The sequence below is a fragment of the Pelodiscus sinensis genome, chromosome 8 (assembly GCF_049634645.1).
Source record: "Pelodiscus sinensis isolate JC-2024 chromosome 8, ASM4963464v1, whole genome shotgun sequence".
Classification (NCBI taxonomy): domain Eukaryota; kingdom Metazoa; phylum Chordata; order Testudines; family Trionychidae; genus Pelodiscus; species Pelodiscus sinensis.
In genome coordinates this window covers 33,108,600-33,124,506 of record NC_134718.1, presented here as the reverse complement: position 1 = coordinate 33,124,506, position 15,907 = coordinate 33,108,600, and the positions used below count along the sequence as shown (strand labels likewise).

Sequence of the window (15,907 nt, the reverse complement as noted above, 5' to 3'; positions counted from 1 at the left end):
GATCCACCGGTGAGTGTTGCACTTTGCACTCACAAGGGCGGGGGGGGGGGGGAGCCAGGCGCCCGAAGGGGGGAGGGGGAGAACGTGTCACTCAGGCTGCGTGAGCTGCACGCTGTGTAGCATTAGCAGTATGCAGCATGTGCAACCACGTGCAGCCTGGTGACTGAGCAGCATGTGGCTGCGGCAGGCAGCTCCAAGGCACGCCTGGGACGGTGCTGCTCTCACACATCTTGTGGGACCAGGGGGGATGCTGGCTGGAACTAGCCGGGGCCCCAGGGGCTCAGCCTAGAGCCCGCACCTCTGCAAGGGTGCAGCACACAGAACGGCAACACTGTTCTATGCCTGGCTGTGAGGCACAGCCAGCTGCTCCTGGGAAAACCGCAGCATCACAGCTCTGTGAGCGTAGCCCCTACTGAACCGCTTGGCTGGCCCACCGAGGGAAGTCCCCACTGCAGCCACACATTTCCCTGGGCTACCGTGTGTGAGGGCTAGTGGTGGAAGGAGGGGGGGAAGTGCTCGGGCCGGCCCTAGGGCCACCTGAGTTTTGCTGCAAGGATGGTACACTCCCCAGTCTCCTGGTTCTGTCCAGGAGACATCCCACGTGATGGGGATCTGAGAGCCCAGACCACGTCTGCCATATGTGCTCCCAGGCACTGTGTGGGGATTCATCTTGCTCCCTGTCAAACACCATTGATTAGCCCAAAGCCTCACAGCCTCCACCGGCAGGGAGTTCCACAGATTAACACAACACAAGCGCCCTCCCACTCCCCAAGGGGCCAGGACACAGACCAGTGGTTACAATACATGGAAGAGGACCCCCCTACTCCAGGGGCGGTCCTGTATGCAAACGTATAACATGGGGGGGAGAAGGGTAACTGAGTGGGCCCAAGCCACACTACTGTGGGGTCACCTGGGCTCAGGGGTGGAGGGCATGGGGTGTGGGGACAGTGGCCAGGCTGCCTGACTAACCCATTCTTTCTTCTGTTCCCAGCAGCGGGACCAAGTAGAAGCGAGGGACCCTCCAGCCCTGCGGCAGCAGCAGCACCCCCAGCTGCCCAACCACCAAGGCGGCGGGTCCAGCAGCGGGACCAGCTCCTTCGGCGCCACATGCAGGCCGTCGAATGGGTGGAGGCAGCCATCATGTGGCAGGTGGAGGCGGACCTGTAGTGGCGTCAGGAGGCCTGGGGCCCCTTCCAGGCCCAGTGCGTGCGCATGGCGGATGCCATATCCACCCTCACCGCGCACATTGGCCATGCCATTCATTATGGCATGGCCTTGCCCCATGCACCCGCCATCCCTTCCACAGCAATGCCTCCTGCTTCCGCAATGGCCCCTCCTTCTCCTGCCCTTCCTGCTCCTGCCTTTGCCCCTCCTGCTTCTGCCCCCCCTGCAACGGCCCCTCCTGCTCCTGCTGCTGCTCCTGCCCCTCCTGCCCACCTCCCCGTGCTGCCTGTCCCAATGCGGCCTCATCCCCATGTGCAAGTCCGCCCCCGCAGAAGCCGTCCCGGGGCCACCCTTCCCAGCAGTAGCTCCCCCCTCCCAGTTAAGACCCTCCTCCTCCTCCCAGTTAAGACCCTCCTTCCCGCCCATCCTACATCTCCCCCCTCCCCATTGTAAATAAAAAGTTCTAACTTTGTGTTAAAAAAAACCTGTGTTGTTGTTTATTGGGAGGTTAGGGGAGGGAAGGAGGGAAGGGTTGGGGATGGGAGGGAGATGTAATGGGAGATGTAATTGGGCCTGGGAAAACATCTCTGTCAGGGCCTTCCGGATGCGCACCCCATTGTGGTGTGCCTGGAGGATGGCAGCTGTGCGGGGCTGTTCATAGGCCTGGCCCTCGCCTGCCATCCATGCTGGGAGGAAGGCCTCCCCCCTCTGCTCCATGAGATTGTGGCGCACACAGCACGCAGCCACTACTTCCGGGACCTTCCGCTCACCCATCTCCGGACGGGTGAGCAAACAACGGAACCGGGCTTTCAGATGCCCGAAGGCGCACTCAACTTGGTTGCGGGCCCAATTGAGGCGGTCGTTGAATCGGGCCAGGTTGTGGTCCGGCCGCCTCGTGTAGGGCTGCATTATCCAGGGCAGCAGGGGGTAGGCCGTGTCCTCCACAACACATGTGGGCATGGGCACGTCCCCGACAGTAAATTCCTGCTGGGGGAAGTAAGTGCCCACCTCCAGCCTCCCAAACAGGCTGGAGTTGCGTAGAATGCGGGCGTCATGTGCCCTGCCGGACCAGCCCACATAAATGTCCAGGAAGTGGCCATGGTAGTCCACAAGGCCCTGGAGTACAATTGAGAAGTACCCCTTTCTGTTTATAAAATGGGCCGCTCGATGCTCCGGGGCACGGATGGGGATGTGGGTTGCATCCAGGGCTCCCCCGCAGTTGGGGAACCCGAGGACAGTGAAGCTGGCCACCGTAGCCTCATGTCGCGCAGGCGGATGACTCTTAGGAGCAGGACGTCATTGATGGTGTGGACGACCTGCAGAAGGGTGCAGAGAAACACAGGGGAACACATCACATAAGGCAGGGTGAGTGCGTGCTCCCTTGGGACCCCCCCCCCGTGATGTCCTCTGTCCTCACACACACACACATACACATGCACACGCACAAAGACCTCCCGCCCCCCCCCCCCACCAGCAGGCCTGTGCAAGGGAGGGACGGCCCAAACCCCTGGGTGACCCAGCCTGGAGCGTTGCCTGCCCCTGGGCATGGAGTGCAGCACCCTCCTCCCCCACTTCCCCTTGGGACTTACCTGCATGACTACGGCACTGACGATCCATCTACCCACACCAAACTGGTGTGCCACTGATCGGTAGCTGTCCGGGGTGGCCAGCTTCCATAGTACGATGACGACCCTCTTGTCCACCGGGATGGGTGCCCACAGCTGGGTCATGGTTCTCTGGAGCGCAGGGGCGAGCCAAGCACACAGCTCCAGGAACATCTGCTTTTGCATGTGAAAGTTCCGGAGCCATTGCTGGTCGTCCCTTGCCCCAACTGCATGGATGGCAGCCGAGGCACAAACATTCAACCAGCCCGACACAGCTGCCATCCGCCAGGTGCGCATCAGAGAGGCCCTGGTGGACATGTTTGCCCAAGCCCCATAGTAGGGTCATCTGGGTCTCCCCAGACTACTCCCTCCCATCCCCTCCTCTTCCCTACCCCCTCCCCTTACCTCCCCCCAACTGTAAAGTGTTGGTTCAAAGCACATCGGCCGTCATCGTGACTGTTCGTCGGGTGCGTCGGGCGTAGTTAGGGTTTTTCTTTTTAGTTTAGGCTAGGGTTTAGGCCACCATCGCCTGTCCCGAAGAACAGGGAAGAGGATTTGGGTTTCGTGCGGAAGGCTCAACACAGCGTACCTGATTCCAGTCATCTTCGAGGGATCTCCTGGCTGTTCCTCTCCCGAGGCCCGGAAGGACCAAAGGATTGAGGTTGCCAGCTTCGCCGTCATCTTCCGTCGAGGGATCTCCTGGCTGTTCCTCTCCTGAGGCCCGGAAGGACCAAAGGATTGAGGTTGCCAGCAACACTACCCAATTGTCCTCCCTGTGCCTAGACTATGTTTAATAATCTTTAGTGTGCATCTTTTAACCGTTCTTGCTTGTTTGTTAGCTATGTTAATATAGTTTGTGGTTTACATTTTACTGAAAAGTCTCAGTATTTATTTATGCGCCACAAACCAATGACCACTTAAAAAGGGTCCCCCCCAGTGATAGATTAAAGACTTTGTTGTCCACAGTTTGTAACCCTTTTAAATTTAAATGGCTAATTGGCATCTCAAATCATTTCTTACAGTTACTAGAGTAACACAATAATCAACACAAGAATCAACTGAAATATAGAACTTTTTATTTACAAGGGGGAGGGGGGAAGACCTTCAACTGGGACGGGGAGGGAGGGAGACCTTCAACTGGGACGGGGAGGGCGGGGGAGCTACTGGGACAGGTGGCTCCTGCGAGTGCTCCTTCGGGGGCGGACCTGCACATGCGGGGCAGGCCACATCGGGGCAGGCTGCATGGGGAAGTGGGCAGGAGCTGGGGGCATACGAGCAGGGGCCATTATGGGGGCAGGAGGGGGCATGGGCTGTGCTACGGGAGGGATGGCGGGGACATGGGGGTACGGCCATGCCATAGTGCACGGTGTGAACAAAGTGTGCCGTGAGGATGTCCATGGAGTTGCCCATCCTTCGGCACTCTGTCAGGAAGGCACCCCAGCCCTCCTGCCGCCACTGCATGTCCCCCTGCACGCGCTCATGAATGGAGGCCTGAATTGCCTCCACCGCGATGACATGGCGGCGAAGCAGCTGGTCCCGCTGTCGGAGTCTGTGCCTCCGGGGTTGGCCAGTTGGGGGTGCTGCTGGTGCCGGACTGACGGGTCTTGTGCTCAGTCCCGCTGCAGGGAAGAGAAGAAAGGATGGGTCAGTCAGGCAGGCCGTCCGCTGTCCCACACCTCATGCCCTCCACCCCTGAGCCCAGGTGACCCCACAGTTGTGTGGCTTGGGCACACTCAGTTCCTCCCCACCCCCCGTGTTGTATGTTTGCAAGGAGGACCGCCCCTGCAGTAGGGGCCTCCCTCCAGTATTGTAAGCACTGGTCTGTTTCCTGGCCCCGTGGAGGGCGGGAGGGTGCTTGTGTTGCGTTCACCTGTGGAACTCCCTGCCGGTGGAAACTCTGAAAAGCTTTGGGCTAATCACTGGTGTTTGACAGGGAGCGAGATGCATCCCCACACAGTGGCTGGAAGCACATCTGGCAGACGTGGTCTGGGCTCTCAGATCCCATTGCGTGGGATATCTCCTGGACGGAACCAGAAGAGTGACTGTGCGGGGAGGGTCCCATCCCTGCAGCAAAACTCAGGGGCCCTTCTCCCTCCCACTATCCCTCCCGCAAGCCCGGTAGCCCACGGACATGTGTGGCCACGGTGGGGACTTCCCTTTTGGAGCCAGCCAAGGCACCAGGAGCAGGCGAGGGACTCAGTGGGGGCCACGGTCACAGGACCGTGACGCTGCGGTGTACCAAAGAGCAGTTGGCTGTGCCTCACAGCCAGGCATGGGACAGTGTGCCGTTCTCCGTGCTGCACCCTTGGCGGAGGTGCAGGCTCTGGGCTGAGTCCCTGGGGCCCTGGCCGGTTCCAGCCGGCATCCACCCTTCCCCCTGGTCCCGCCGACATGTGTGTGAGCAGCACGGTCCCAGGTGTGCCCTGCAGCTGCCTGCCGCAGCCACGTGCCGCTCGGTCACCAGGCTGCACGTGGTTGCATGTGCTGCTTCCTGCCTAATGCTACGCAGCGTGCAGCTCACGAGGCCTGAGTGACATGCTCTTCCCCTCCCCCCTCCGGGCACCTGGCTCCCCCCCCCCCGGCCCTCCGGCCCCCGTCCTTGTAGTGCAAACTGCAAAGACTCACCAGTGGATTCTTGGAGCTGCTGCAGGAGGCCTGCTGGGTGGTGGCAATGCTGGCCTCCACTCCAGCAGATGCGCCGCCGCTGTCCTCTCCCTCCCCCGCCTCGCTGGGTCGGACGACGGGGGGGGCGCTGGCAGGTGTCCACCGGCACATCCGGGCCTTGTGGGGCTGGCTGGCCCAGAACGGCATGGAGCCGGTCATAGTGGGGGCAGGCTTCTGGTCCTGCCCCCCTGCCCTCGCTGGCCCGGACATACCCCAGCCGCAGTTCTTTTTCCTTCGCCCGGACCTGCTCACAGTTCCGGGCTGGGTGTCCCTGCTGGGCCAGACCCTCGGCCAGCCGCGTGAAAATGTCTTGGAGACCCTCCTCCTCCTGCCAGAGGTCCAGGAGGGTCTCCAGCTCCCTGGGGGTCCAGGATGGGGCCCTTCTTTTGCGGCCCCTGGGGGCCTCCTCTGCTAGCGGTGCAGGGGGCTCACCACCTGGAGCTGCCATTGCTGCTCAGATGGTTGGCTGAGCAGCACAGGGGCGCGTGGCAGAGCTCAGGCTGCAGGGTCTGAGGCACGCTCCTGCCACATGCGCCCAGCAGCCTGCGTGCTCTTTAAGCGCTCGGGTTACCAGGAAGTCCAGGGCTCCTACGGGGTCTCCAGGCATCCACACCGCTTTTTTCCGTTTCTTCTGCTTTTCCGGAAAAGCGTTAGCTGGCTGTCTACACTGGCCCTTTTCTGGAAAAGCTTTTCCGGAAAAAGGACTTTTGCCCAAATGGGAGCAGCATAGCTTTTCCGGAAAAGCGGCTGATTTCGTACAGTAGATCGTCATTGCTTTTCCGGAAAAGCAAACGGCCAGTGTAGACAGCTGTCAGCCGACGGTCAGGGCAGTGTGTGTGTGTATGTTTCCGAGAAAAGGTTTAACGTCCGTGCCTTTACTGCTAGGACCGGGGTCCCATCGCAGAGGGTGGCCAGCAGGCCAACAGACGCCCCGTTATATAGGAAGAGCTTATTACACCTTAGATTTTAGCTGCTAGAACACAGGGGGTTCCTTCGCAGAGGGCAGCCTAGGAAAGGCTGAAAAGGTCCCCCTAACGGATCTTGTCACCTGGGAGTGACACAGATCCAAACCCCAAGCTCTCCCTATGTCTGTCCCTTTATGACCGGCTGAAGTTCTTTTAAATTGTGCTTGGTTCTGTTACAGCAACTGAAGGAGTCAGGTTAAAGCTTAAACAGTTACAGGTTTATTGAGGAAACTTATAAATCATATGATTGCAATGGCTATTGTTCTATTTCTTAACTATTAGCAAAATATAGATCTTAAAAATGGTTACAAAGAAGATAAAGATAGAAAAATAGAAATAATGGTACCAAGTAACAGCTTACTCTTTCTATGTGTACACTTAAGACAGAGGACCACATCCAGGTACAATTTTTACCCCCTTCTGTGCCTCTCGACTCCAGCATGTCAGGCCAGGGCCGGTCCCTCAATTCCTAGGAAAGACGAAAATACGAGGTGGGCGTCCCCATAGAACCTCGGGAGGTCAAACACCTAACCCGACCAGCAGGTAGAGGGTAGAATGACACTCAAAGTGAGTGTGTGCTGGGCCCATCTTATATACCCATTGGGTCACGTATTTTCTCTTTCTTATCTGTAATGCCAATTGATGCTGGTCTGTCTGCTGTGAGACCAGTTCTTACAAGGGAGTTGTGAACTTAATTTACACTTGTAAGAGAGAATTGAGATGATTAAATTGGAAGTACGGGACATTGTTTTCTCAGTGGGAAATTCCCCTTCCAGGGACTGTATGTGTTCGAATCAACATAGGTGCCAGCCGCAGCCTCGAGGCCAGCTTATTGACTTAACTGCTCTCTATCCACATATCTGTGTTTCAGCTTCTCAGGATCAGATGAGCCAGCATAGACTATGCTGATATTATTGCTCCTTCTCTGCCCTGTGCTTCAGAGAGGCAAATAAGATGGATGATATGGGGTTAGTCTGTCTGGCCACAACAGCTCGCAGCTTATTCCGGAAAAGCGACTGATTTTCCGGAATAAGTGGCCAGTGTAGACACAGCCCTAGGGTGTCTAAACTATGCCCCTCTGTCGAAAGAGGGATGTACATTAGGTAAATCGAAAGTGCAAATCAAGCAGGGATTTAAATATCCCGTGCTTCATTCACATAATGGCATCTGAGAGCTTTTTCAAAAATTTTTTTTTTAAAGCATCATCTAGACACGGTTCTTTCAAACAAACCCACCCTTTTTCAAAAGATCCAGCGCTTGGACACCGTTATGCAAACAAAGCATGGGATATTTAAATCCCCCATTTATTTGTACATTTGATTTGCCTAATTTACATCCCTCTTTTAACAGAGAGCTGTAGTTTAGACATATCCCTACTGATTTTTTTTTGAAGTTGTCTAGATTTCAAGGTAACTATCTCCTAAATTAAGCAATATCTGTCTGGAGCTAGAAGAGTCCTCCTTGGAGAGTACCACATAACTGCATGGTAGTACCACCATTACCTGCAGCCTCAGTTAAGCACACCGCACTCCAGAAGAGGGTTAGGCAGGCAGGGCTGCCAAGGGAGCTCAGCACATGCTACTTCCCAAGATGCACACTGGGGTGGATACACTTAGAAAAACAACAAATAGTCGGTAGCACTTTGAAGACGAACAAAACGTGTAGCTAGATGTTCTCAGGCAGGCTGGGCGTCATAGCATGCACGGGTATGACATCACATGGAGACGTCTTCACGCCTGGCAGCATCTCATATACAGGCGGTGGTAAATAGGCGGGACTTGTTGGAAAACCCGACAGCCCTACGTCACAGCAAAGGGACCGCTCCGTCCCAGCGCTGGTCCGCCACTATCCCAGCATGCCGCGCTCTACAGAAGAAGGGGCGGGGCCTTTCTGTACGCCGCTCTTGTATGCTCGGTGGTAGGGAGGGCGGAGCTGGTTGCTGGGGCAGGGGACAGAGGCGCCGGCGCTGCGGAGCCCGGGGGCGCAGGTAACGGCAGGCGCTCGGGTCCTGCACCCAGCGCGCGCCGCAGTCTCCTAGGTAGGGTCCGCGGCCTCTGAGGGAGCCGTGACCGTTCGTGGGGGCCGGGCTCGGTACTCCCTGCTCCCCCGCCCAGCCCGCGAGCCCGGCTTGCCGCAGCGCTTGTGGGGGAGCTGGGTGTGTGTCGGCGGTGGGGCGCCGCGGGCGGGGAGACCGTTCCCCTGAGCGCAGGGAGGTCAGCGGCTGGGGCCGCCCTCGGGGGAGCGCCGGGGGTCCTGACTTGTCGGAGGCCAGCCGTGTCCTTACCGCGCGTGAATGACGGGGGGCTGGTGGGCACCCCACAGAACGGTGCCACAGGCGGGGGGCACTCGCTGGGGTAGGGGACAATAGTCCGGTCCCTGTGGCAGCCCAGATGCTGCGAAGTGGGGAATAGAGGGCTCCTCTTAGTTGCGGATAAACTTGACCGGACCCCGTTCTCCGCCCATCGCCGCTGGGGCTTGGAAAAGAGGAGAATGTTCCATCTCCCCTGTGCCAGTGTGGGCACTTGGGGGGGGGGGGGTCTCCCCCTCCCCCAGTGTCTGTCTCTGCTTTTTGGCTCATCCAAGAAACAGAAGTAACCAGAGTGGTCAGTTTCACTGCTCATCTTAAAGAACCCTGTAAGAGGCAGGCAAAACTAAGACGACTTAGGTCAGCTTCACTCTTATGCTTGGCAAACCTCTGCTTATTACCTGAGTCATTGAGTTGTCTGAGACAGCACCATATACATTCACCTTAAGAACAGGATGCGGACCATATAGGTACAGACGTGGAAGATAACTTTTTTAATAAATAGAAGTTTTTTAAAAATGAAAGCTTAAGTTCCATAGAAATGCATGACTCCCCTACTTGACACTTACCTTATACAAGTGGAAAGTGTTAAGTAGGTGAGTGGATTTTCCAGGCACTGATTAATTGCATCTTTTTAATTCTTTATTGTAGAATATATCTCCTAAACTGTACTAATATTTTTAATCTAATATTTTATTCTTTTGTTTTTAGAGGACACATGACTTAAAATGTCTTCAGAGGTAGTTGAGTTAGTCTGTAACAGGAAAAACTTAAACAACAGTTTAGTAGCACCTTGTAGGAATTTTTTCTCATGTTGTGCCTTTTGAATAGGAAACTCAACAGAATTCAGAAAAGTGATCCATGTTGGAGAACTAGTATAAGTGAAGTCCAAAATTATTCTGTTGAAGCAATCTTAAAAATAAATTGTTTGGTTTTAAAACAAATGCCCTTTATTCTCCATCTTCAAATATATTGTATGGATCTCAAAAGGAACACTGCCTATAGCAGTGGGACCCAGACTACTTCTGTTATGCCTGCACATCCTACTCATAATTCAATCTGTCTTCTCTCCAGCTCCCTTTACAGGAGCTGCAGTTAAGAGCTGGGGGCAGAGGCCTGAGCAGGAACGACACTGGGAACGGAGCTGGGTGGTGCTTCCTAGTCCACTTCCCTCAAACATTCCTCTGCAACCCATAGTTTGGTGATTACAGGCTGAAAGAATAACAATCCTATTTGGCTCATGAGAAACTAATTTCAGAGTTTTAAATAACGAGTATATTTTGTATTCTGGGAAGAGTATTTTGATGGGCTTCAGCCTTAATGGGTTTGTCTATTCTGGCAAGCTACTGCACTATAACTCTCTCCCTCATGGGTGTGAAAAAACACCCCCCTCTGACACACACATTTTTTTCTACCATTGTAACACATTTGTTTAAACAACTTAATCGTAACTGGGCAGGCGATGAAATTTTTGGGTGTAAAAAAGTACAAAAATAATAAAGCACTGTAAAACTTAAAACAAAAATTCATGCATATATCTGACGAAGCAGGTCTTTGCCCACGGAAACTTATGCTCCAATAAATCTGTTAGTCTATAAGGTGCCATAGGACTTCTCATTGTTCACAAAAATTCAGTTTTCTCCAAATTTCAGTTGTGTTGATGTACCCCCCTCTGACTTCTTTCGAGTACCCCTAAGGGTACTCATATCACTGGTTAAGAAACACTGACCTAGAGTCTTGCTGTGTCTATACTGCTGCTTTAGAGTGGTGCCATGCCCAATGTTAGTTACAACTCCATGTCAGTCTTGCACTGTAAATCAGTGATTCTCAACTTGGGTACATGTATTCTAAGGATATGTAGAGATCTTCCAGGGAGTGCATCAACTCACCTTGATAGTTGCCTAGTTTTACAACCGGCTACATAAAACGTACTAGCGAAGTTAGTACAAACTAAAATTTCATACAAGGACGTGTTTATACTTCTTTATGTATTATACTCTGAACAAGAAGTACAATATTTATATTCCAGTTCATAGAATCATAGGACTGGAAGGGACCTCGAGAGGTCATCGAGTCCAGCCCCCCGCCCTCAAGGCAGGACTAAGCTCTGTATACACCATCCCTGACAGATGTCTATCTAACCTGTTCTTAAATATCTCCAGAGAGGGAGATTCCACCACCTCTCTTGGCAATTTATTCCAATATTTGACCACCCTGACAGTTAGGAATTTTTTCCTAATGTCCAATCTAAACCTCCCTTGCTGCACTTTAAGCCCATTACTCCTTGTCCTGTCCTCAGAAACCAAGAGGAACAAATTTTCTCCTTCCTCCTTGTGACACCCTTTTAGATATTTGAAAACCGCTATCATGTCCCCCCTTAATCTTCTTTTTTCCCAAACTAAACAAGCCCAGTTCATGAAGCCTGGCTTCATAGGTCATGTTCTCTAGACCTTTAATCATTCTTGTCGCTCTTCTCTGTACCCTTTCCAATTTCTCCACATCTTTCTTGAAATGTGGTGCCCAGAACTGGACACAGTACTCCAGCTGAGGCCTAACTAGTGCAGAGTAGAGCAGCAGAATGACTTTACGAGTTTTGCTTACAACACACCTGTTGATAACAACCTAGAATCATATTTGCTTTTTTTGCAGCAGCATCACACTGTTGACTCATATTCAACTTGTGGTCCACTATGACCCCTAGATCCCTTTCCGCCATGCTCCTTCCTAGACAGTCGCTTCCCATCTTGTATGTATGGAACTGATTGTTCCTTCCTAAGTGGAGCACTTTGCATTTCTCTTTATTAAACTTCATCCTGTTTACCTCTGACCATTTCTCTAACTTGCGAAGGTCATTTTGAATTATGTCCCTATCCTCCAAAGAAGTTGCAACCCCACCCAGTTTGGTATCATCTGCAAACTTAATAAGCATGCTCTCTATCCCAATATCTACATCAGTGACGAAAATATTGAACAGTACGGGTCCCAAGACAGACCCTCGCGGAACTCCACTTGTTATCCCTTTCCAGCAGGATTTAGCACCGTTAACAACAACTCTCTGACTACGGTTATCCAGCCAATTATGCACCCACCTTATCGTGGCCCTATCTAAGTTATATTTGCCTAGTTTATCAATAAGAATATCATGCGAGACCGTATCAAATGCCTTACTAAAGTCTAGGTATATGACATCCACCGCTTCTCCCTTATCCACAAGGCTCGTTATCCTATCAAAGAAAGCTATCAGATTAGTTTGTTTTAAAATTATAAGGAGTTCATTTGTTTTAAAATTATAAGGTAAAAACGAGGAAGTCATAATGACACCAGTAATAAGATTCTATGACAGTTTGGTATTTTAGGTCTGATTTTGTAAGCAGGTGGTTTTTAAGTATGGTGTAAATGAGGGGTATGCAAGACAAGTCAGATTCCTGAAAGAGGTATGTATAGTAGTCTGGAAAAGTTGAGAATCTCTGCTGTAAACAGATCAGTGGCATTATCCATTTTAATAAGCTGGGTTTTCTAGAAGCAGACAAGAAAGTAATAGTAAAAAAGGAAAAAAGTCTCTTAAAAAAGAAACAGGTGTTGAAGTTTTGGAGACCACATGGGATTTCATGGTTGCTTCATGCCACAGCTGTACAGTAGGACAAAACACTAATTCTATGTCTCACCATTGGACAGTGTTATGATTCATGACTAGCCAAACCTAACATTACAATAATAATATCATCTGCAAAAAATACTGTAAGGAAAGCAGATGAATCAGTTCATATCCAGTCGATATCAAGTGATCAGAAGTTATAGTTTGATTACTCAGTTATCTGTGTACCTGGAGATTGTCCTTCTTGTAACAAGTGCACATAGGAAAAACCTGTGTGTTTTGTCTCTTTTCATGATCCACTAATTTTAATAGATAGGACGTTAGTCCCCAGTACTGCTAAGACAGTAGTAATATCCTGTTAAGAAAGTTGGCTAAACCTTATATTCAGTGACTTTTTGTTGTATTTCTTTTCCTCTCAAGTTATTTAGGGATATGTATGTTTTGCCTTCTATATTGGGGTAGCTTGTCAGCATTATAACGGGGGCGCTGAACACTGTCTTAATCAGAAATTGGATTGTAATTTTTACAGGTACTATAGCCACATTGGAATACAGTCCTGTTTAAAAGACATTACAATCTCCAGTACCACTGAAGCTTACACACCGACTGAATGTGGGGTACTGTCCCCTGTAGTGGCACTTAGACCACTTACAGAGAGAAAGAATGAGCCTTATCTGAGAAGCAGCTGGATTTTAGCTCAAGCTGTAGAGAAGGGGCAGGAAACTTTTTTTGGGTTAGGGCCTGCTGACCACAGAAAAATCAGTCAGGGGCTGCACATAAGTGAGAGACAAACAAGCAACAAAACAAAAAAAACCCTTACTGATTGAGGAGGAGAGAGACACTCCCTGCAGTCCCCTCACACACTAGGGCTGTGTCTACATTGGTGCGATCTTGCGCAAAAGTGGCTGCTTTTGCGCCAAAAGTTGCTGCCTGTCTACACTGGCTGCGAGTTCTTGCACAAGAACACTGACGTTCTAATGTATGAAATCAGTGCTGCTTGCACAAGAACTATGATGTTCCCGCTCAGGAATAAGCCCTCTAGCAACTGTTCTTGCACAAGAGGCCAGCGTAGACAGGCAACATGAATTTCTTGCACAAAAAAGCCCTATGGTTAAAATGGCCATCAGAGCTTTCTTGTGCAAGAGAGCATCTACACTGGCATGGATACTCTTGCGCAAAAGCACATCTCTTGTGCAAAAGCACATGCCAGTGTAGACGCTCTCTTCTGGAAGAGTGTTTGCACAAGAACTCTTCCGCAAAAGAGTTCTTGCACAAGATCATGCCAGTGTAGACGTAGGCCAGATATTAAGGGGGCCCAGGCTAGTGGATTTTGTGTGCTCTAGCCCTGTGGGGAAATGGTGGGGGAGCTGGAGTGCCAGCATGGGCTCTCCAATGTTGGGGGGAGTACTGAGTCTTGGGGTCAGATCTAGACAAGCTACGGGCCATATCTGGCACCCAGGCCTGAGGTTCCCCTCCCTGCTGTAGAGACTCATGCATTAAGCTCCAAGGGCCCAGGTTGGGTTCTGCCTGTCAGTGTTACACCACCACTAAATACAGCTGTAGAACATAATCATGTTGGGGATGTCCCTTAACACAGGACAGATGTTACAGAACTTCCCATGCTATCTTAATTAGGGATGTGAACATATACCAATGTACACAGTTAACCGATGAGCCCAGGCTCATCAGATAATATCCCTCCCCGGCATACAAAGTTGCAACTGCTGACATTTTCAGCAGTTACATATTTACCTAAATAAATGCTTTTTAACATCCCTAATCTTAATATAGATGAGACAATACTGTGCTTGCTTGGGTACTTTGTGCTTTACCTAGGAATAAAACTAGGTTCTTACTTTCCTGTTGCTTGGAAATTCAATTTATTCAAGTGGGTAATGCTGCTGGTCTATGTACAGTAGGGGTGGGGAACATATGACCCATGGTCCGGTTTCAGCCCATTGTGAGCCTTGCCTCATTTCCTGGAGCACAAGCACTGGTAGTCCAACCCTTGATCCGCAGCAGGAGCAGCAGCAGCCCCACAACTCGCCTCTCCTCCTGGACTGGAGCAAAAATGCTGGCAGCCCCTGAGTCAAGTCAGTGAGGCTTTGGGTTTGTTTGGTTTTTGTTTTGTTTTGTTTTTTGCTTGTTGAAAGCCAGGTATTGAGGGTTGGCTTGGTTTTATGCCTTTTGGGAGCAGGCCAGTGAGGATTTTTTAAAATTTAATTTTATTTGTCTCATTGTGAGCCAGGTCAGTGAGACATTTTTGTGTTTTGTTTTTCTTTGCACTTCTCACTGATGTGTGGTCCCCAATCAAAAAAGGTTTCCCCCTCACGATTTACAATATAAGGTTCATATGGAATTGTAGTTAACACTAAGACTCATGCCTATGGAAATACTCTCTCCACTATACAAACTAGATATATTCATTTAAAACTAAAAAATGCTTTGTAAAAATGACATGGGTTTCCAATTTACTCAAGATATTTCTTTCATGATTTAATCATTGATTTGAATTTTTTAAAATCAAACATGTAAAACTAAGTTGATTTTGTTGCAATTGCACTTTTAGTTTAAAATGTATAATGCTTCTCGTTTTTATGACTGACCACTATTGATAGGGTATCTTATTTTAATTTTATAAAACTACTATAGGTGCAAAACATAATATTGAAAACTAAATTCCTTATCCTGTAGACATTTAAGCAGGTATGTGTGACTAGTTCCATTGATTTCAGTTGGATTACTCATGTTGATGGATGCATTTGCAGTAGCAGGGAATATACTTGTATTTTTTTAAAAGATTTTTGTTGTTGTTGTTGTTGTTGTTGGCATAGATTCTTTAAAACTTCAAAACAAAATTGCTTTACTGTTAATAATAATAACAGGTTAGTTAGACTTGCCACAAAATTGTTATGAACTTTTTTTATGTACATGCAAGCCAAAATCTTAAACAGGTGCCTAAAGTTAAACGCTGAACACTTAAGTGTCTTCAGAGTCCTGTTGATTCCAAATTGCAAACCAGGATGGAGTATATAGACTATTTGGAATCTTTGAGCTTTCATGACCTGTAGAAATTCCACATATTAAAAGCAGTGTTGGTTACATAAAGACAAAGCTATTTGTTTATCAGTTTTGTGTTCGAGTTTTCATTCTCTCAGGAAAGATGTTAATGAATCCCTGGATCTGTCATTTTCAGCATAGATGGGCATTTTAAGTGAGACAATTAATAGAAAATCTGTAAAATTGAAATTCTGCTAACATTTTGGAAACAAGACAAACAATATTCATTTTAGCAACTTAGAGGATTTTAAAAAATATTGACATTTTGAAATTTGATTAAAAATGTTTCATCATAATTTTATCTATTTTCAAAGCTTCCACATTATATGTACTCAGTGTACAGTAAAAAGGCTTTGACAAACTCAGCCTAAGATGTGTAAGTGGTTATTTACTTCTTGCATGTTATCCATAATTAAAATCTGGGCTAAATTGTGGTGTCAGTTTTGTAACCCCATAGTTTGTTTCTGTTGAGATTGTTGACCATTATAAGTGTACTCTGCAACTGGTAAATACTTTGCTGGATGCACAAGAAATAATGGAATGCAGCTCA

The 15,907-nt window shown here is 49.8% G+C and overlaps 1 protein-coding gene across 3 annotated transcripts in view; it reads left to right on the top strand.

Moving 5' to 3' along the window:
* The first annotated feature begins 8,228 nt into the window (after positions 1–8,228).
* MICU1 (mitochondrial calcium uptake 1) overlaps positions 8,229–15,907 on the top strand; it is a 221,071-nt gene continuing 213,392 nt past the window's right edge. Inside the window, exon 1 of one of the 3 annotated variants that reach the window (XM_075935002.1) lies at positions 8,229–8,384. In XM_075935002.1, coding sequence (XP_075791117.1) covers positions 8,305–8,384 — 80 coding nt within the window. In that variant the 5' untranslated portion in view covers positions 8,229–8,304. Of the gene's footprint in view, positions 8,436–15,907 lie in introns of all 3 variants that reach the window. The other 2 variants (XM_075935003.1, XM_075935004.1) reach the window with 2 other exon arrangements.